The sequence below is a fragment of the Pecten maximus genome, chromosome 7 (assembly GCF_902652985.1).
Source record: "Pecten maximus chromosome 7, xPecMax1.1, whole genome shotgun sequence".
In the NCBI taxonomy this organism is placed as follows: domain Eukaryota; kingdom Metazoa; phylum Mollusca; class Bivalvia; order Pectinida; family Pectinidae; genus Pecten; species Pecten maximus.
The window spans coordinates 33,890,321-33,907,256 of record NC_047021.1 but is presented as its reverse complement, the minus strand read 5'-3'; the positions used below and the strand labels follow the sequence as shown (position 1 = coordinate 33,907,256).

The window sequence follows — 16,936 nt, the reverse complement described above, 5'->3', positions numbered from 1 at the left end:
TTTCATAACACCTGATCGTATTCCTTTTGTACATAAGAAAATGACGTGTACATGAACCTAATGATGTCCTAATGATGGTGATGATGATGATGATGGTGATGATCAGTATATCTCATTTGTATCATTTGTAGGGTATTGAAGGAATACAAGTTGAACTGAATTGAAACTGATTACAGAAATAAACGATTTACAAACAAAACACTGACACAGTGATCTACAATATGTACAATTTATTCACAATATTAATCTATCTAAAGTATAAGCTGATGATCTATAAATAAACACCGATGATATTTCAGTTACATATGATTTTGTACCTTCACTTAAATGTTTTAATATCGACTGAATGTAAGAAATATTGTTCTTTTGTTCTAAGTATTCAAGGTTTGACATTAGTGCTTCAATATCAAACGCCACTTATGAAAACGTTGTTGATTTTTTGACACACATGTTGACCAAATCCTTGTCATGTCCAATTTATAAACGGCCAATGCAGATTTTTGAAGCCTGTATGCTGTTGATTCTGTTCCGACAGACTTCTAGACCATTAAAGATAACACTTTCTAAATTTAATCGACAGACTTCTAGACCATTAAAGATAACACTTTCTAAATTTAATCGACAGACTTCTAGACCATTAAAGATAACACTTTCTAAATTTAATCGACAGACTTCTAGACCATTAAAGATAACACTTTCTAAATTTAATCGACAGACTTCTAGACCATTAAAGATAACACTTTCTAAATTTAACCGACAGACTTCTAGACCATTAAAGATAACACTTTCTAAATTTAGTGATGACTTTATAATATGCTCTTCCTTTTGTCTTCTCTCATACATGAATACCGTGTTTGATTTTAGTAATCACAAATCACTGTTTAATGTGTCTGATATACTAAGGAGTGTTGGTACTTTTATTGATTATAAAAAGGAGAACTCTGATTAATTATATGGCACTCATGGCAACATTTAAGGCAAAGTCTCGGCCGGTATTTTTTAGTTATAACAATAATTATTGCGTTTGAAATATTGTTTGGATTCTGAAATATTTCTTATTATTATCAAAATTTCTATTAAAAACATGCGTGAAATAAAGCTGATTCGCTACAATAGTATGGCTTGACTAACCCATACACCTAAAGGTGCGAGTCGGAACGAATACAGTATGTATGTGAATCCCGGCAAAATGAAATGATTTCACTTGTTTTGAGACAATACAAATTACTACATGTATGTTTTTATCAGTGCAAAGGAGTTCATAACAGTACATTTTGTAAGTATGAAGGCTATAATGCAAGGCCACATTGGTATTGGCGTGACGCACTAGAGTGGCTGGCTTGGACGAGTACATTTATGTTCCCGGAACACATATGGTTGCCATCTTGTACTGTGTAACGGAGGTAGTCAACTTTCAGTTACTGGAATTCGGCGTGATACTTTTGAAAATTGCTGTGCCGATGAAATTAACAGTGTATCTATATAATGACTACATTACGTAAAATATGTCCGTAGTTGCGTGGCTTCCTCGGCCATGTCGTCCTCGCTCCGCCTCCCAGTCGACATGTCTTTGTCATGATTCTGCAGCTGTAACAGAAGTGTAATGTAACTAACTAACAAAGCTAGAATGTAACAAGAGACATAAAAAAGTGATGTAACATACGTGTAACTAACAAAGCTAGAATGTAACTATAGACATCAAAGAAGTGATGTAACCTACGTGTAACTAACAAAGACACAATGTACGGAGCAACCACATGGCTTTGACCTTGAACACTTTTTGGTTTAGTTGAAAAATATGCTTAAATGCAGATATCTTACCAATTGACAAATATGGCTTTCAAGTATTAACTACAATTGTGTTTTAAGAAACATTAATAACTACTGAAAGAGCTAATATGGAGATTTCATGACGTCCAATTCCGGAATTACAAATATTAGTTGGGTTAAAATGGCGTGTTGTTATAAGTGCAGTATCACGGAAAGATTTATAAAGGATAATATCCTTATGTTTAGCACTGAAATTAGCGTTAAACAAAGAATGAACAAACCTTTGAATAGATTTCATCATTTTGCTCAAAGTCTCCAGCTCTTCTTGGCAATATATGCACATGAACATGCTAAAAAAATAAATAAATACTCATTCAACGTTTCATTTGTATCAATGAATGTAAATTTGCCAAAACAAATACAAGTGCTCTATTAATGAACTCATAGAGTAAAGCATTAAGATTAATAAGATGATGTTCCACCTGTGTTCGATTTGAAACAGGTTTATCTGTTATGCAGTGAATTGAAAACAGTTTGCAAGCTTTCAAAAATGTAGTTGAAATACAACAGATATATGTAGACAATATGACGTTTTAGATACTAACTTTGACTGTCTGTCCGGCTTCTGGCCCGTCCTGGACGCTCACTGTCAGAGACGACGCCTTGTAATGCTGCTCCACCACACGGGCCACCTTCTGTACAGTCGAGAACAAGTCCGATAACTCCATCTGAGACAGTTCTCCGAATCTCTCTACGCATCTTATTGTAGAAACTAGTATATGTGATATATGTTAAAGAAATATAAATTAAGACCACAACTTCCAAATATATTCTTTATTTTAACTGTGCATCTAACCAAGGCAACGTCGAGTAGTGAAATATGATAGGAATATATAGCATTTTTCAATAACAAATAGTTCACTGTTTCCTGGGTCAACTTTACATATGTAGTTGCGCAACATGTCACTGTAGTAATATTCTACTTTGGTAAATATTAAACTTCTAAGTTGTTGCAGAGTACATTTTAAACTTCTTAGGTGGTGTCATGCTAAGAAAAGGAATCCAGTGAAGTTGTTATTTCTCGGCCTTGTCAAAAGTTCCACCAGTGGAATTACAATCCATAGTGTGCTATAGTTTTTCTCCAAACAAACCTCGTCCTATTGTTAGAATTTTTGAATCAGTAATAAACTGAATAAATTCCACGGACACTGATTAAGAATAGTAAACCTTTGCTTAAAATATAGCTAATTTCTAGAAAATTTTCTCCATAGAACTCATTCAATTTTTTATTTTCATTTTTGAATCATTAAAAAACTGATAAATTCTATATTCCTTGATAACGTATTACAGCAAACGATTTCAAAACAAGCTGATTAAAGTTTGCATCAACTATCAATTAAAAATTCCAATTTGGGTACATGTAACTAATGTCTGCGAAGTAGCATAAGTACATAGTATTATAGCGGAAGTTTTCGCGGCTCAGTGCACAAATACAAAAGCGCACGCTTCGTCTCTAAACTGAGTCTCTTATTCCTGTATATAACATTTATATCTCCTACAGTATACGGAGAGGTTTTGTTTGTTTACACTGATGAGTCGTAAGACTCAAAGTAATAAATGAACTTGAACTTGAACTTGTTTGTTCGTTTGTTTGTTGTTTTTTGGAGGGGGGGATACTAAAATTTTGGCGATTTTTATAATTTTTGCTTAAAACTTACAGATAGAGCTGGATCTGTAATGTTATGGTATAATTTAAAAAAAAGTTCTTTGCATTGTTGCTCGTCTTGTATTTTACCATTGACCTTCACCGTGCGATATATCACATTTGCATTTACCCTGTACAAGAGATCATATTAATTTACCCAGATCAAATCGGAATTGGATTTTTTTTTATGTTTTTCTGCATTTTCATATTCAAACTTTACTTTTAATACGGTAAAACAAAACCGGAATTCCTGACGTAATTTCTACAGTATTTTGCTTAACTCAGATAGTAGTAATATATTCCGTTCCTAAACAACCCATATGATTCTGTTTCTCAAAGGATATGACCAGGAACGACCGGTTTAATGTTGACAAAGCAAAAACAGGAGGTAGAGCGATGGAAAACACAGGAAGCAGGGATGGGATGACCGCCGAAATCGTAAACTTGTGTGGTATCTACAGGATCTGTAACAAATAAATATATAATATAAATTTCATAATTGGCAATCGAAATTGAATAAACTAGGTAGTTCTTGTTTAATACAATGGCGGATGACTTACGGAGTTTGTTAACATTTATGTGTCCATAAATGTCATGTCGACGATGGCTCCAGACAGGCATGTCTCGACGAACCTTACGGAGGAAAGACAGATCGACCTCTGCGACACAGAGTCCAGGGCCCTCATCACATTCCGCCACAATTTTTCCCCATGGATCTACAACCTAAACACACCAGCAAATGTTTATTTAATTATTAATGGATCCTCAACCTTTACACATCAACAAAATGTTTGATTAGTTCCCAATGATCAACTTTCTTATTATATAAACAAAACATTTAACATTTTAATCGATTAACTATCTAAACAAATCGACCCATCATTAAATTTATGACCAACTACCTAAGCCTAGAATTGAATATACATGTATAGTTATACCCAAATCCTCCACTTTATCAACGTGCAAAGTGTTAAATTTCTTCTTACCCCACAAGATTCACCAACAAATTACTTCAATAAAGCATTAATTTAACACAACATGATCCACCAACTAAACATCAACCAAACATTCATTTAACCATCATATATCGATCAAATTAACAGATCAACCCAGTATTCATTTATCCCAACATAATCCACCAAGTAAACATTCAACCAAGCATTCATTATACCCCCCGTAACGAAGTTAGGGGCGGTATACTGGAATCGGCCTCTACGTCTGTCTGTCCGTCCTTTGCCCCTAATCTTGTCCGGACAACTCCTACTAAAGTACTTTTCCGATTTCAACAAAACTTGGCATGCATAATCAGTGCAACATGTAGTTGTGCATCCTGACATTGTTTTACGCCCACGGGAGGGTATTAGTTGTCACTTTGGATACAACTCTAGTTTAACCTAACGTGATCCACCAACTAAACATCAACCATGCACTAATTTAACTCAACATGATCCACCAACTACACACATCGACCAAGCACTAATTTAACTCAACATGATCCACCAACTATACACATCGACCATGCACTAATTTAACTCAACATGATCCACCAACTACACACATCGACCAAACACTACTTTAACTCAACATGATCCACACTGAAAAAAATAGTTTGTCAGTTTGACAAATTTAATTCGTCAAGTTGATTGTCCTTAAAATGACTGGTCAAATAGTAAAGTTGAGGAACCAAAGTCGTCACTTTGACGATGTGATCCTTGTCACTTTGACGAAGTAACAATGTCACTTTGACGAAGTAATGATGTCAGTTTGACGAAGTACATATGTCACTTTGATGAAGTAACAATGTCAGTTTGACGAAGTAACAATGTCATTTTGACGAAGTAATGATGTCACTTTGACGAAGTACGTATGTCACTTTGACGAAGTGATGATGTCACTTTGACGAAGTAAGTATGTCACTTTGACGAAGTACTGATGTTAAATAAGTTCTGATTCTGATGAAATTATTGAAATCGTACCTTGACAAATAACTATTACACTATTAACCAGGGGAGATCACCTTATTGACGAAGTAATGTCTGTCACTTGTGTAAAAGATCAGGCGAAAAAAGAAAGTTGCAGCTGATAAATTAATAATTGATCTAGTGAAAATATTTCATCATCATGAAATGTTTGTCTTGAAAAATCTCTTAGTTATAATATATACAAATTACTATGAATAATAAAAAGATGTGATTTTCTTTGGTATGTAGATAATTCAACTTTATTCCAAAGGTGTGCCTCTTTCAACATCTTGGGACACATAGCAGCATAAACATTTAACATAATAATATGTCATTCATTTTCCAAGATACACAAGATTTTATGTATGCAATAATGTGATTTGTTTTCATTTTTGATATAAGCTAATTAAAAATAGCAAAAGGCAATAATTGATCTCAGCCCTTCACAGAAACCTACCACCTGTAGAGACTTCAGGATCAAATAAAATTACCACCTGTATCTCTTTTCAGGATCAAGTTTTCTGTTTCCAGACTGTTATTTAGTTTCTAGATGAATATGAGCATTTTTTAACGCTCAAGAATCCCTTTAAAAATGATATTCTGCCTATTATAAAGTCCAAAAAACATAATACATCGCCCTAGTTATTTTGGGCACCACCGATGAGAGCTTTCTGTCCAGTTCTTCGAATTCGTCATGTAGTCCTAAGATGACTTTCTGAATGAAGAGGAATGTTTGGCCATTTCCTAGGATATGCTTAGTTGAAAGCATATATAATGGTGACAAGTCCGCAAAAAAAAAATCCACTAAAGAATCGCACTGAATGATTTGTTCCCCATCTATTTCAACACAAAAGTCATCATCCATGATTGTCATGACGTCATGGTACTTCAGTTTCATCCCTGCTTAGTCCTCCTGAAATTAGCACAAACATAATTTAATATAAAGATACATGAATGAATATTTCCGATTTTTTAAAACAATCTTGTAGTTGTTTACACTTTTGAAAGTGTTTCTATTACAAAACATAAAGTTTCAACTAAATGCAGCATGAAGGTGTGAATTGATCAGTAGTCAATTTTAGCACATACTTTCTGTTTATAAGGTATGAAATATAGACTTCACTAACCTGCATGTCACTTTCAACACTTTTCAAAACATACATCTTTTCCTTGAAAATATATGGAATTCCTCGTAAGCAGGCACTTCTTTTTACTACTGTAATACAATAAGATAAGTATTCCTTTACTACTGGAATGGTAACATAACATACACACATAACAAGGCACTTATACTGTAAATTAATATATTGATTACATTTTTATACTGATGTTGACAATTTCTATGCAGTTACACCTCATTTTCCACGATATATATACATAGAAAACAGTTGACCAGCTGTGTAATTTTATCCAAAAATAAACGATCTATACGATCACTAGTAACAGCATTGTTCAAATTTCAGATATATATATTTTCATACAGACACGTGCCTATTGCAAACGTATCATTATATTTTGTTGAATGTAAAAATGTTGCCTATTTTTTCTATTGATAACACATTAATGACAGAGGCAAATTTTGACTCGTACCGGGACACAATATCGGCAGTACTAGTGAAGAATACACTGAGTATATATGCTCTATATGTTATATATACACAGTGTCTGACATGGGTGCAGCCATATTGGCTCTGGAACTTCCGGGTTTTACAGCAATAAGATTGTGTAGCACAGCATACACAATTTTTAGAGATAGTAGTTTCCCTGTTTTTTTTTTACCTCGATAAGAGGTCTGTTGATTTATAAAGAAGAAATAAAACTAATTTTAATCAGCTGCAATTTCACAGTGGATCGGTAAAAAAAACAGTTCTACCATGCAAGGACTTAGACATGTCCTATTAATTAATAAGTCCGTGGTTGTTTAATACATCAGCACAATTTTAAATCTTTTTAAAAAATGATTCCGCGGCATAAACAGTATACAGTTGTATGATTAACCGAAATAACCATTATCGTCAGATATTAGATCTACACAAAATCTCGAAACTGAGCCCATGTGTGCAATACATGCTGTTGTAATAGTGTCCCTGCCTCAATATATAGTTAGATCATTACTCAAATTCATATGCAAGTTATGAACAAACAAAAATACTTACATTGTATACTTCGTCGACGAAATAAGCTTCCTTTAGAGAGGGGTTTGCTGATCTATTGAAAAGACTGCGCGCGTATACGTAGTAGCGGTCACTCCTTGTGAAATATGATCACACAAAGAGATGCTGTTTAGTGGCGGGAAGTGTTACATCACTGGAGATCGGAAGTGGGGTTATCTGATTAACTGACCAAGAGGATTTGTCAAACTGATAGGGATGATTCGTAGCGTACAGTTTGACGGACTTCAACAGGGACTTGACTAACTAAGTTCGTCACTTTGAGGAGTTTTTTCTTTCAGTGCACCAACTACACACATCAACCAAGCACTAATTTAACTCAACATCATCCACCAACTAAACACATCAACCAAGCATTCATTTAACCCAACATGATCCACCAACTAAACAGATCAACCCAGTATTCATTTAACCCAACATAATCCACCAAGTAAACATTCAACCAAGCATTCATTATACCCCCCGTAACGAAGTTAGGGGCGGTATACTGGAATCGGCCTCTACGTCTGTCTGTCCTTCCTTTGCCCCTAATCTTGTCCGGACAACTCCTACTAAAGTACTTTTCCGATTTCAACAAAACTTGGCATGTATAATCAGTACAACATGTAGTTGTGCATTCTGACTTTTTTTTTACGATAATGCATTTTTCAAAATGGCCGGCGACTTCTGATTGGTTGAGGCATGTCCGAACAACCCCTCCTAAAGTACTGTTCCGATTTCAACAAAAAATGGCATATATAATCAGTGCAACATGTAGTTGTGCATCCTGACATTGTTTTACGCCCACGGGAGGGTATTAGTTGTCACTTTGGATACAACTCTAGTTTAACCTAACGTGATCCACCAACTAAACATCAACCATGCACTAATTTAACTCAACATGATCCACCAACTACACACATCGACCAAGCACTAATTTAACTCAACGTGATCCACCAACTAAACACATCGACCATGCACTAATTTAACTCAACATGATCCACCAACTATACACATCGACCAAACACTACTTTAACTCAACATGATCCACCAACTACACACATCAACCAAGCACTAATTTAACTCAACATCATCCACCAACTAAACACATCAACCAAGCATTCATTTAACCCAACATGATCCACCAACTAAACAGATCAACCCAGTATTCATTTAACCCAACATGATCCATTAACTAAACAATCAACCAAGCATTCATTTAAATGACAGATTGGTCGATCTGTTAAGGAAGTTGATCATATCGGGTTTAGTGCCACTTCCTAAACACTTTAACCAAGCATTCATTTAATCAAACGTGATCCACTTCCTAAACACATCAATCAAGCATTCATTTAAATGACAGATTGGTCGATCTGTTAAGGAAGTTGATCATATCGGGTTTAGTGCCACTTCCTAAACACTTCAACCAAGCATTCATTTAATCAAACGTGATCCACTTCCTAAACACATCAATCAAGCATTCATTTAACCCAACATGATCCACAAACTAAACATCAACCAAACATTCATTTAACCCAACATGATCCACCAACTAAGCATCCAACAAGCATTCATTTAATCAAACGTGATCCACTTCCTAAAAGCATCAACCAAGCATTCATTTAACCCAACATGATCCACAAACTAAGCATATTCACTGAGCAATAAATAAATCTCCTGAATCAAATCTGAATGTTCCATTTCCTAAATGCTTCAATCAAGCATTCAAATAAGCTTTGACAATCCAGCCGCTTTCTATATTGATCCTAAACATATCAATCAAGCTTTAATCTTTTCCGAAATGATCCAATCCCTAAACACATTAAGAGACATTGAATTAACACCGGGTACCAAATGATCCATTTCCTTAACACATCAAACAAGAATTAAACAAATCTCTATTGATTCACTACATAGACATATCATAATCAAGGAAGCTACAAAAGTACCCCATTCATTCATACCAGGAATACATCAATAAATCATTAAATTCATATTCAATGGATCCAAGCTCTCCACACAACAAAACATTAAATCAATATTCCAGAAATCCATTTTCCAAAAATATCAGCAAAGCACATTGAACATTTTTATTATTTTACAATAATAATTAAAAGGAAATGTATTTTGTTTTATTTGTTTATTTATTTATTATTTTTTTTTTACTTTTTTTTCCACTTTTTTTCATTGGCATCAATTTCCGTTTTGGATACTGCAAGTATACTGAAATATGAAAACTGCACTGCTGTATGATTTCTTACATTTCAGTTTATAGTGTTTGTAGTTACCTCCCCTTACTTACCATGGTATGACCATAGGAGGCACGTTTGTCATTGTGTTTGCCTGTTTGTGCTGCAGCCACAACATAACATTGGTTCTCTACAGCTCGGCTACGCAGCAACACCTAAAACCAGTGACCAAGGTATTGACCACACATAAATACATCTGTACAACCCTACATTTTGTTTTTTTTTTGTAACTCAGACTAACCAAGATAAAATTACATTTATATTGGATCATAATTCAATGGTACTTAACAAACCTATTAATGCATATTCATCATTTCCCCATCTCTGATTCAAAACAATCAAAATTATCAAATTTAATAGTATTCAACCACATTCAAAATTCTACTAACAAATCTGTAAAAGGATTCAACACAATCTTAAATTTTAGATAAAACATTTCTGTCTAATCTCCGACTATAAAAAGGACCTTTCTCACAACAAAAGAAATTTGGCCAATAACAAGGTTTTTGAAAAATGATATCATTGTTTAACTGGTATCTCGATCATATGAACATGAGTGAATATAAAATTTCCCATAATTGTCTGTTTACACTGTTAGGTATTATGACGTCCCAGGTGAACATACCTCCCAGTGAGCACGCCCTGTAGTCACTGTGAAGGCTGAAGGATAAGTCAGGATGTCAGCTCCCTGTTGTGTAAGGGCTATGGACATTTCTGGAAACCTCAGATCGTAACACTGAACTTGTTAAGGATATGCTACTCAGTGACATACTTCTTTAAGATGACCAGCTATGAAGTTATGCTGCTGGAAACATATATGATTGTAATGAATGTGTTGTGAATGTAAAAATGACGCCAAGTCGTGAAAACACACGTATCCATCAATGTACCACTAAATATGTACCGTTTTTGAGGGTTTTGACCTAATTTGTGCACCGGAAGCGTATACCCCGACCTATCTCCGGATAAGAGGATGGGAATTCTTATTGAAATGTTGGTCCCTTTCTTCATTGATCTTCAATCTTTTACCTTAAGACTATATATATATTGATTATTTTAAACAAGTCTGATCCGTCCAATCAAACTGCATGATCGAGTGATCAAAACTGTTTCTATATAATATATACTGTATATACAATAATGAGACATCAAACTTCTATCAACTTTATACGTATACTCATTCTCACATTGACATTAAGTTCACTAACAAAAGGGCAGATTATAAAGACAATTAATATCTTAGATTACTAACCAATCTCAATATTTTTTTTTTCTTTTTCTTTAATGTCCTTGAAATATGACTTCTTGACTTATCAACAAAGTAACATTGGGTTTCCATCCCACAAGTATTACAATCTTGACATGCAGCCTTAACAAGCTATGTTTGGTCATAGAATTGATGCAATTATACGAAAAATCAAAACGATAGGAGTTTGTTTTATTGGTGCATGAGTGCTTATTAGGGAAAATACAGGTATCAGATTCTGTATTGATTATCACTTGACCATTTTACACAATATGACTTTTCACAACAGAAGCATTTCCCTCATAAAGCTATTTCACCATGCGTAATGTTTTTGTTCAAAAAGTTAACTATATCTGAAATATTTTAAATATTATAGCTAGAATTCAATTAAAGTGTGGCAGTTCAATATCTTAAATACAAACATTGTGTTTCTGACAGGATAAAAATAATATACATACCAAAGTATATACATGTACATGTATATATTTTTTTTTAAAGGATACAATTCCTAAGCCAATATTTCCAACAGGGCTGGAAACAGGGGAGGTAATTCCATTTCCAGGAATGGTGTAGTCACTTTCACAAAGCCTAAGGTCACCAAGGTCAAGGTCAAATAGATGAACTTTGCTATAGGTTGCCTTGATGTCCCCCTGGTTGTCAATGACAACGTGAGTGTTAAGGACACGGGTACTATCACTCTCATGCCCCTGTGGAAAATCAACAAGATTATCAGATTTCTGCATCCTTGAAAAGAACCTGTGTCTTTGGAAACAAAACTACAAAAATATATGATTATTTTATTTTCTATTACTGAAATACTTTAGGAAATTACAAAAATATATGATTATTTTATTTTCTATTACTGAAATACTTTAGGATTTATTGAACAGTGTTTAAGCAGGTCTTTTGTGCCAACCATAAACAAAACTCATTATTCAACACAGGTGTATACGAAATAAATCCAGATGATATTCTCAGCTTGTAGTTTTTCTCTTTTATTAAATCAAAATGAATAATTTAGTAAACATGTACCATTTCTACTATTTTATCTCCAAAAACTGCTATAAACGGTTTTGATACAATAGTTTTATCATAAATTGTATTTACAAAATACAAGAAATACATACACAACCAAGAAATGAAATGATTTATAACTCTCCTAGAGTTGTTTCCCTTTCATCCTTATACAATGTCTGAAGAGAAGGAGATCTAAACAAGCTCAGATGGAGTGTTATATTAAGTATTTTACCGACTTTAGAAAGAACATTACTGGTTAGGTAGGTTAAGTAAATTTATAATTCTGAATCATTTAGACTCCTTCAAGTTATTAAGGTATGGAAAATGATATCCCAACTGGAATCTGAGAAATGATAATAGCCATCATTGTCTCCTCAAATCTTTTAATTGACTCTTAAATGTCAATAATGATCGGTTTTCACTGTGAAAAGCTGACCATTTGATCATAAAATTCTTTCAGTAGAGATACATGTATATATATTATATACATATATAAAGGGCCAATAAAGCCCGAGTTGTTAGAGATTGATCATTCTTAAACAGTCACTGAAATCTACAAAATAATCTATATGTTATTGTTCAAATATTACCAAATACATGTACATATAGAAAAGTTGACCGTAACATTGTAAACTTCATGTTTGACAAATATTCTTAATCATATTGTCAACTTCTTTTAAGAATACATCATTAAAAAATTGCTTATCATCTTTTTAAAAAGATCAACATTTGGAAAAAATATTAAGTAATTCATCACCAGTCTGTAAGTCTAACAAATGAGAGAAATATGTCTAACCTGTTGGTGAAATCCTCCAATGGAAATCCAGAGACCTGTTTGCTGAGCAAGTTTTCTGAAATTATTGATTGTCTCCCCTTCCAAGCTCTCTGCCATTTCCATACTTTTCTGTTTTGACTCCCCAATATAGTCTGCAGCTTCCGGTAAAAACACCATCTGTATAGTCAGGATGTCAGAATAAAAAAGTACTTTTTAAATAATTTTTATCACAAATTGAATATATGATTTATATGGGTTAAATAGGATAACAAGGTTCACATAAATGTATCTAGAGGTCAGATTCGACAGGATAACAGAATAAACATTGGTCTTATTTGGTTGCAATTCATGAGAAATTATGATATAATTAAATAAATTATATATAAATAAATTATCTATATTGGTAAAAACTATGATATCCGAATGTACTTCCTGGAGGCTAGATGATATAGATATCAGAATACCTAGATGTTGGATTAGACAGGATTTCAAAATACGTGTACTTGGGGGTCAAATAAGATAGCTAAATAATTAAAGGTCAAATTAGACAATGGTTTACTAGAGTAGCATGTACATTCAACTGTACATGTTTAATACCAAGGGAAAATGAAGATCTAAAGTCTGGAATCACACCATAATTAATCATAATCTATACAGAGATATTTGTTTATAAACAAATGAATCACTAGATACATATTAAATGTGTGGAAAGTGTGTCCATGAATATTCATGGCTCATAATCAGTAGATGTTGGTATCCTCTAGTGGACAATTTGTCACTATATCATGTCAGGGTATCAGGCTGTCACTGCCACATTGAAACATTTCATTTTAGGAATGTCAGCTTGGCACAGTGGTAGAAGCATGAAATATATTAGCCTAGGCTATTTGGTGCTGTTGATAGTGTATTTGAAGCCCAGTACTTAATACTGTGAAACCTGCCTTAGCATTAACCTCCTCAATTAACGGACCACCTGTCATATGTGACCTTTTTTTATTGCTTCCCTTGGATGGTCACATATGACAGGTTCGACTGTAATATACAGGTATGTTAATAAATGTGTAGATCCTGGTTTGTCAAAGTCCCTATCGATAGTCCCGCTCAGATGTTCATGAATAATAATTACTGTACAGAGGCTTGATTAATTACACATGTGTAACCTAGTCTGTTTATAATTTATAAGATTTACCATACATGTACACTGTATGACCAGTTTGCTTATAATTTTACAATATAATCAATCTATTTACACTGCAACAGTAGGGGGTGGGGGTTGAGGTGGTGGTTGGGGTGGGGGGAGGAGGAGTGCAACCTACAGTCTCTGACATAATGTAGGCCTAGGAGATAATCTAGGTTATTACATTATATAGGTAGTCTAATCAATCAGTTGGCATTAATCTACTGAGCTGCAATACATATGGGTGCAAATATGATTATTTATCTCTATAAGCATGGGTTTATTAGCAGATAAATACGGTACCTACCTGTACACCCTTATCCTTGGCCTGGTGTACGAATTGTTTACAGCTATCAAAGTTACTCTGCTTGTCAGCAGTACAGGTGAGTTGAATGACACCTATTTTAGGTTTTTCTGAAGTCGCTGGAGCTGATGCTGTTTCAGAGGACATGTTTGCTGTCAGTATCCTAATCCAGTTTCGTTTTACAGAAAACAACGGCTCCTTAGCGATGCCTGGCAACCTCCTACTGATGTAACGCAGACACAGTGTCATGACATTCCGTGAGATTTATCTGTGGATAAAAGTTTAAATGTTGATTGTATGCATTGACATGATCTGTTGTGACTCTATATCATGTATCAAAATTCCTATTCATATGATCAACCACCATGAACCTAACACACACTAACAGGATCAGGTGTTATTTTAGGATTTTAGGACAATTCAAGATGCCAGCTAAAATTTTCAATCTTGCAAAGGGTCTTATCTGGGGATATTAACACTACGTTAACCACCTTCTTTTGCCAATTTTCACTAATAGAATCTTACATGGGTCTATTCCTTAGACAGAGATATCTCAACCCCAGTGTAAGAGTTAGGCTGTTCAGCATGAGGCTGACTGAATGCTGGTCAGTCAAACTCTTACCTAATGGTTGAGATATCTCTTACCACAGAACTGGCCGATGATTTATTTTTTTCTCACATTCTCATCAATAAACAAATTCTCCGTCGAAATAAACATGATTTTTAATATATGAAATTTGTCTGCCAAAAAAAAAAAAAAATTCTAGTGGAGGTGGAGAGTCTCCATTCACAACAATTCTATGATGTCACAGAAAAATACAATGACATCATGTCAATATTTCATTATTATGAGGTCATAGTGCTCGTCAGCTGTCTTTATCTTTCTCTGTAAAAGACAGATTTGTTTTTTGGCTAGCAACCACCAAATCACCCTGTTAAGTTTGGAAGAATACACAATCCCTCTTGGCTTATACCCGGTAAAATATGGTTAACTCCATTTTAGAAATAGAAATTTGTTCGTATCTGAAGGTTTGCCAGTCTCAGGGAGGAAATTTCCCTCTAGCTTGGATTTAAATATTTGAAATTAAACATTCATTTTTTTAATTAAAAGGTGACGGTATGTTATTAATCTAAAATAATGTTTAAAGATTTACGCACCACATTATTTACTTCTTTTTATGATACATGTATGTCAATAGTCACCCACCTTTACTCACAGGTACTTGTGGACATGATTATGATGTTTTTAATCAAAATGTTACATTACAGACGAGTAAATTATTGTATTACAATCGCATGCTTAATTTGTAAAAAATACATCGTAAGCCAAGGTATGATATATTCTTTTACAAAGAGATTTTAAGCATGCGATTGTAATACAATAATTTACTCGTCTGTAATGTAACATTTTGATTAAAAACATCATAATCATGTCCACAAGTACCTGTGCCCTTATTAACAAAACATCAACCCTGCATTGTTCTCTTTGATGCCAGCTCTCGACTGTCTCCTACAGCTTGTAGTTGAAATGTTCGATGACATAAAATGATCGAAACAGTCGTAGGACGGGTCTTACTTGAGAGAGTCTAAATTGTCATATGACAGTTATTTGTTGTGATGTATATATGTAGGTCCGCGCAAACCCCATACAGACACGTACAATGTACATACTAAAGAATGGAATATGATATCATCATACATGTATATAATACACATGTACATGTAAGAATAGGTATGCACACTGCAAAAGTACAACAGTGAAAGCATATGACAAATGTGTATTAGATGTAGAAAACATGCATGAAACAGTAACAACGTAATTTGTTCACCTTTTCTTCCGAGGACCTTTTTCGTCAAAGTGAAAGTCAACTCGAGCTCGCGTCTAACACTACATGCCACAGAAGAGTATGAGAGTAACCTCCCTTTCATAAACTTTAGATGAGGTGTTTTTAAACAAACATTTTTTGACAAAACTTAATATTTGATCACAATATCTTGTCAAAAGGCTGCGTACTGTCTAATGTTTCAGCACAAAATTTTGTTGTAGCCTATACATATATAGTTACATTATCTTCAACTTGTTGAAGTTGGCCGTTATCATTTAGAAGGCCGAGTTTTCTCTGGGGCTAACACCTACAGATATATAATTTGTTTCAATCTAATCATTTTTCATCGAAATTTCATGTTTACGTGTACATTTAAAGATCGGATGTTTTTTTTACACATACAGGTATATAACATATCATTCATGCATAGATAATTCAAGGATTACCTAATGACAGGAGGGTAAATAGCTTTAAGGAGACGAATTGATATAAGTACTTGTTTTCGAATCCTTTTTGTTGATTTTTGTATTATTTTGTCACTGCCATATTTTGAATAAAATACTGTTTGAACTAAATAGTATGATATGTCATTGCAGAAACGCTTTACCAGACACATTTATAGTGACACCTTGTGTTCGAACATTTTTTACGCACATACATGTAACAGTATTATATATATTTAAAGATAATTATTATTAAAGGATTAACTTGAATATACAAATGTATATACATGTACATGAATATATATATTATTTT

General features: G+C 33.9%; 1 protein-coding gene and 1 long non-coding RNA gene across 2 annotated transcripts; both read right to left on the bottom strand.

Moving 5' to 3' along the window:
* Window positions 1-209: 209 nt before the first annotated feature.
* On the bottom strand, window positions 210-16,256 carry LOC117330659 (deaminated glutathione amidase-like). Its single transcript, XM_033889093.1, has 11 exons — window positions 16,184-16,256; window positions 14,358-14,622; window positions 12,895-13,050; window positions 11,585-11,788; window positions 10,461-10,571; window positions 9,889-9,990; window positions 4,036-4,198; window positions 3,820-3,939; window positions 2,376-2,551; window positions 2,052-2,120; window positions 210-1,587 (listed from the first exon to the last, which is right to left on the bottom strand). The coding sequence occupies exons 2-11, from the start codon at window positions 14,601-14,603 to the stop codon at window positions 1,495-1,497; spliced, it is 1,440 nt and encodes a 479-aa protein (XP_033744984.1). The 5' UTR covers window positions 14,604-14,622; window positions 16,184-16,256; the 3' UTR covers window positions 210-1,494.
* LOC117330660 lies at window positions 5,512-7,885 on the bottom strand. The gene is made up of 3 exons (XR_004533382.1): window positions 7,593-7,885; window positions 6,564-6,652; window positions 5,512-6,349 (listed from the first exon to the last, which is right to left on the bottom strand). It is a non-coding gene; the product is annotated as an uncharacterized LOC117330660 (long non-coding RNA).
* Window positions 16,257-16,936: the final 680 nt, after the last annotated feature.

Excerpts from the sequence above, each read along its gene's own strand:
- LOC117330659 (XM_033889093.1), bottom strand. The coding sequence starts at position 14,603 with ATGACACTGTGTCTGCGTTACATCAGTAGGAGGTTGCCAGGCATCGCT. Across the intron at positions 13,051-14,357 it reads CCAAGGATAAGGGTGTACAG|ATGGTGTTTTTACCGGAAGC; the intron begins GTAGGTACCGTA and ends CTGACTATACAG. Across the intron at positions 10,572-11,584 it reads GAAATATTGGCTTAGGAATT|TGTTACGATCTGAGGTTTCC; the intron begins GTATCCTTTAAA and ends TAACAAGTTCAG.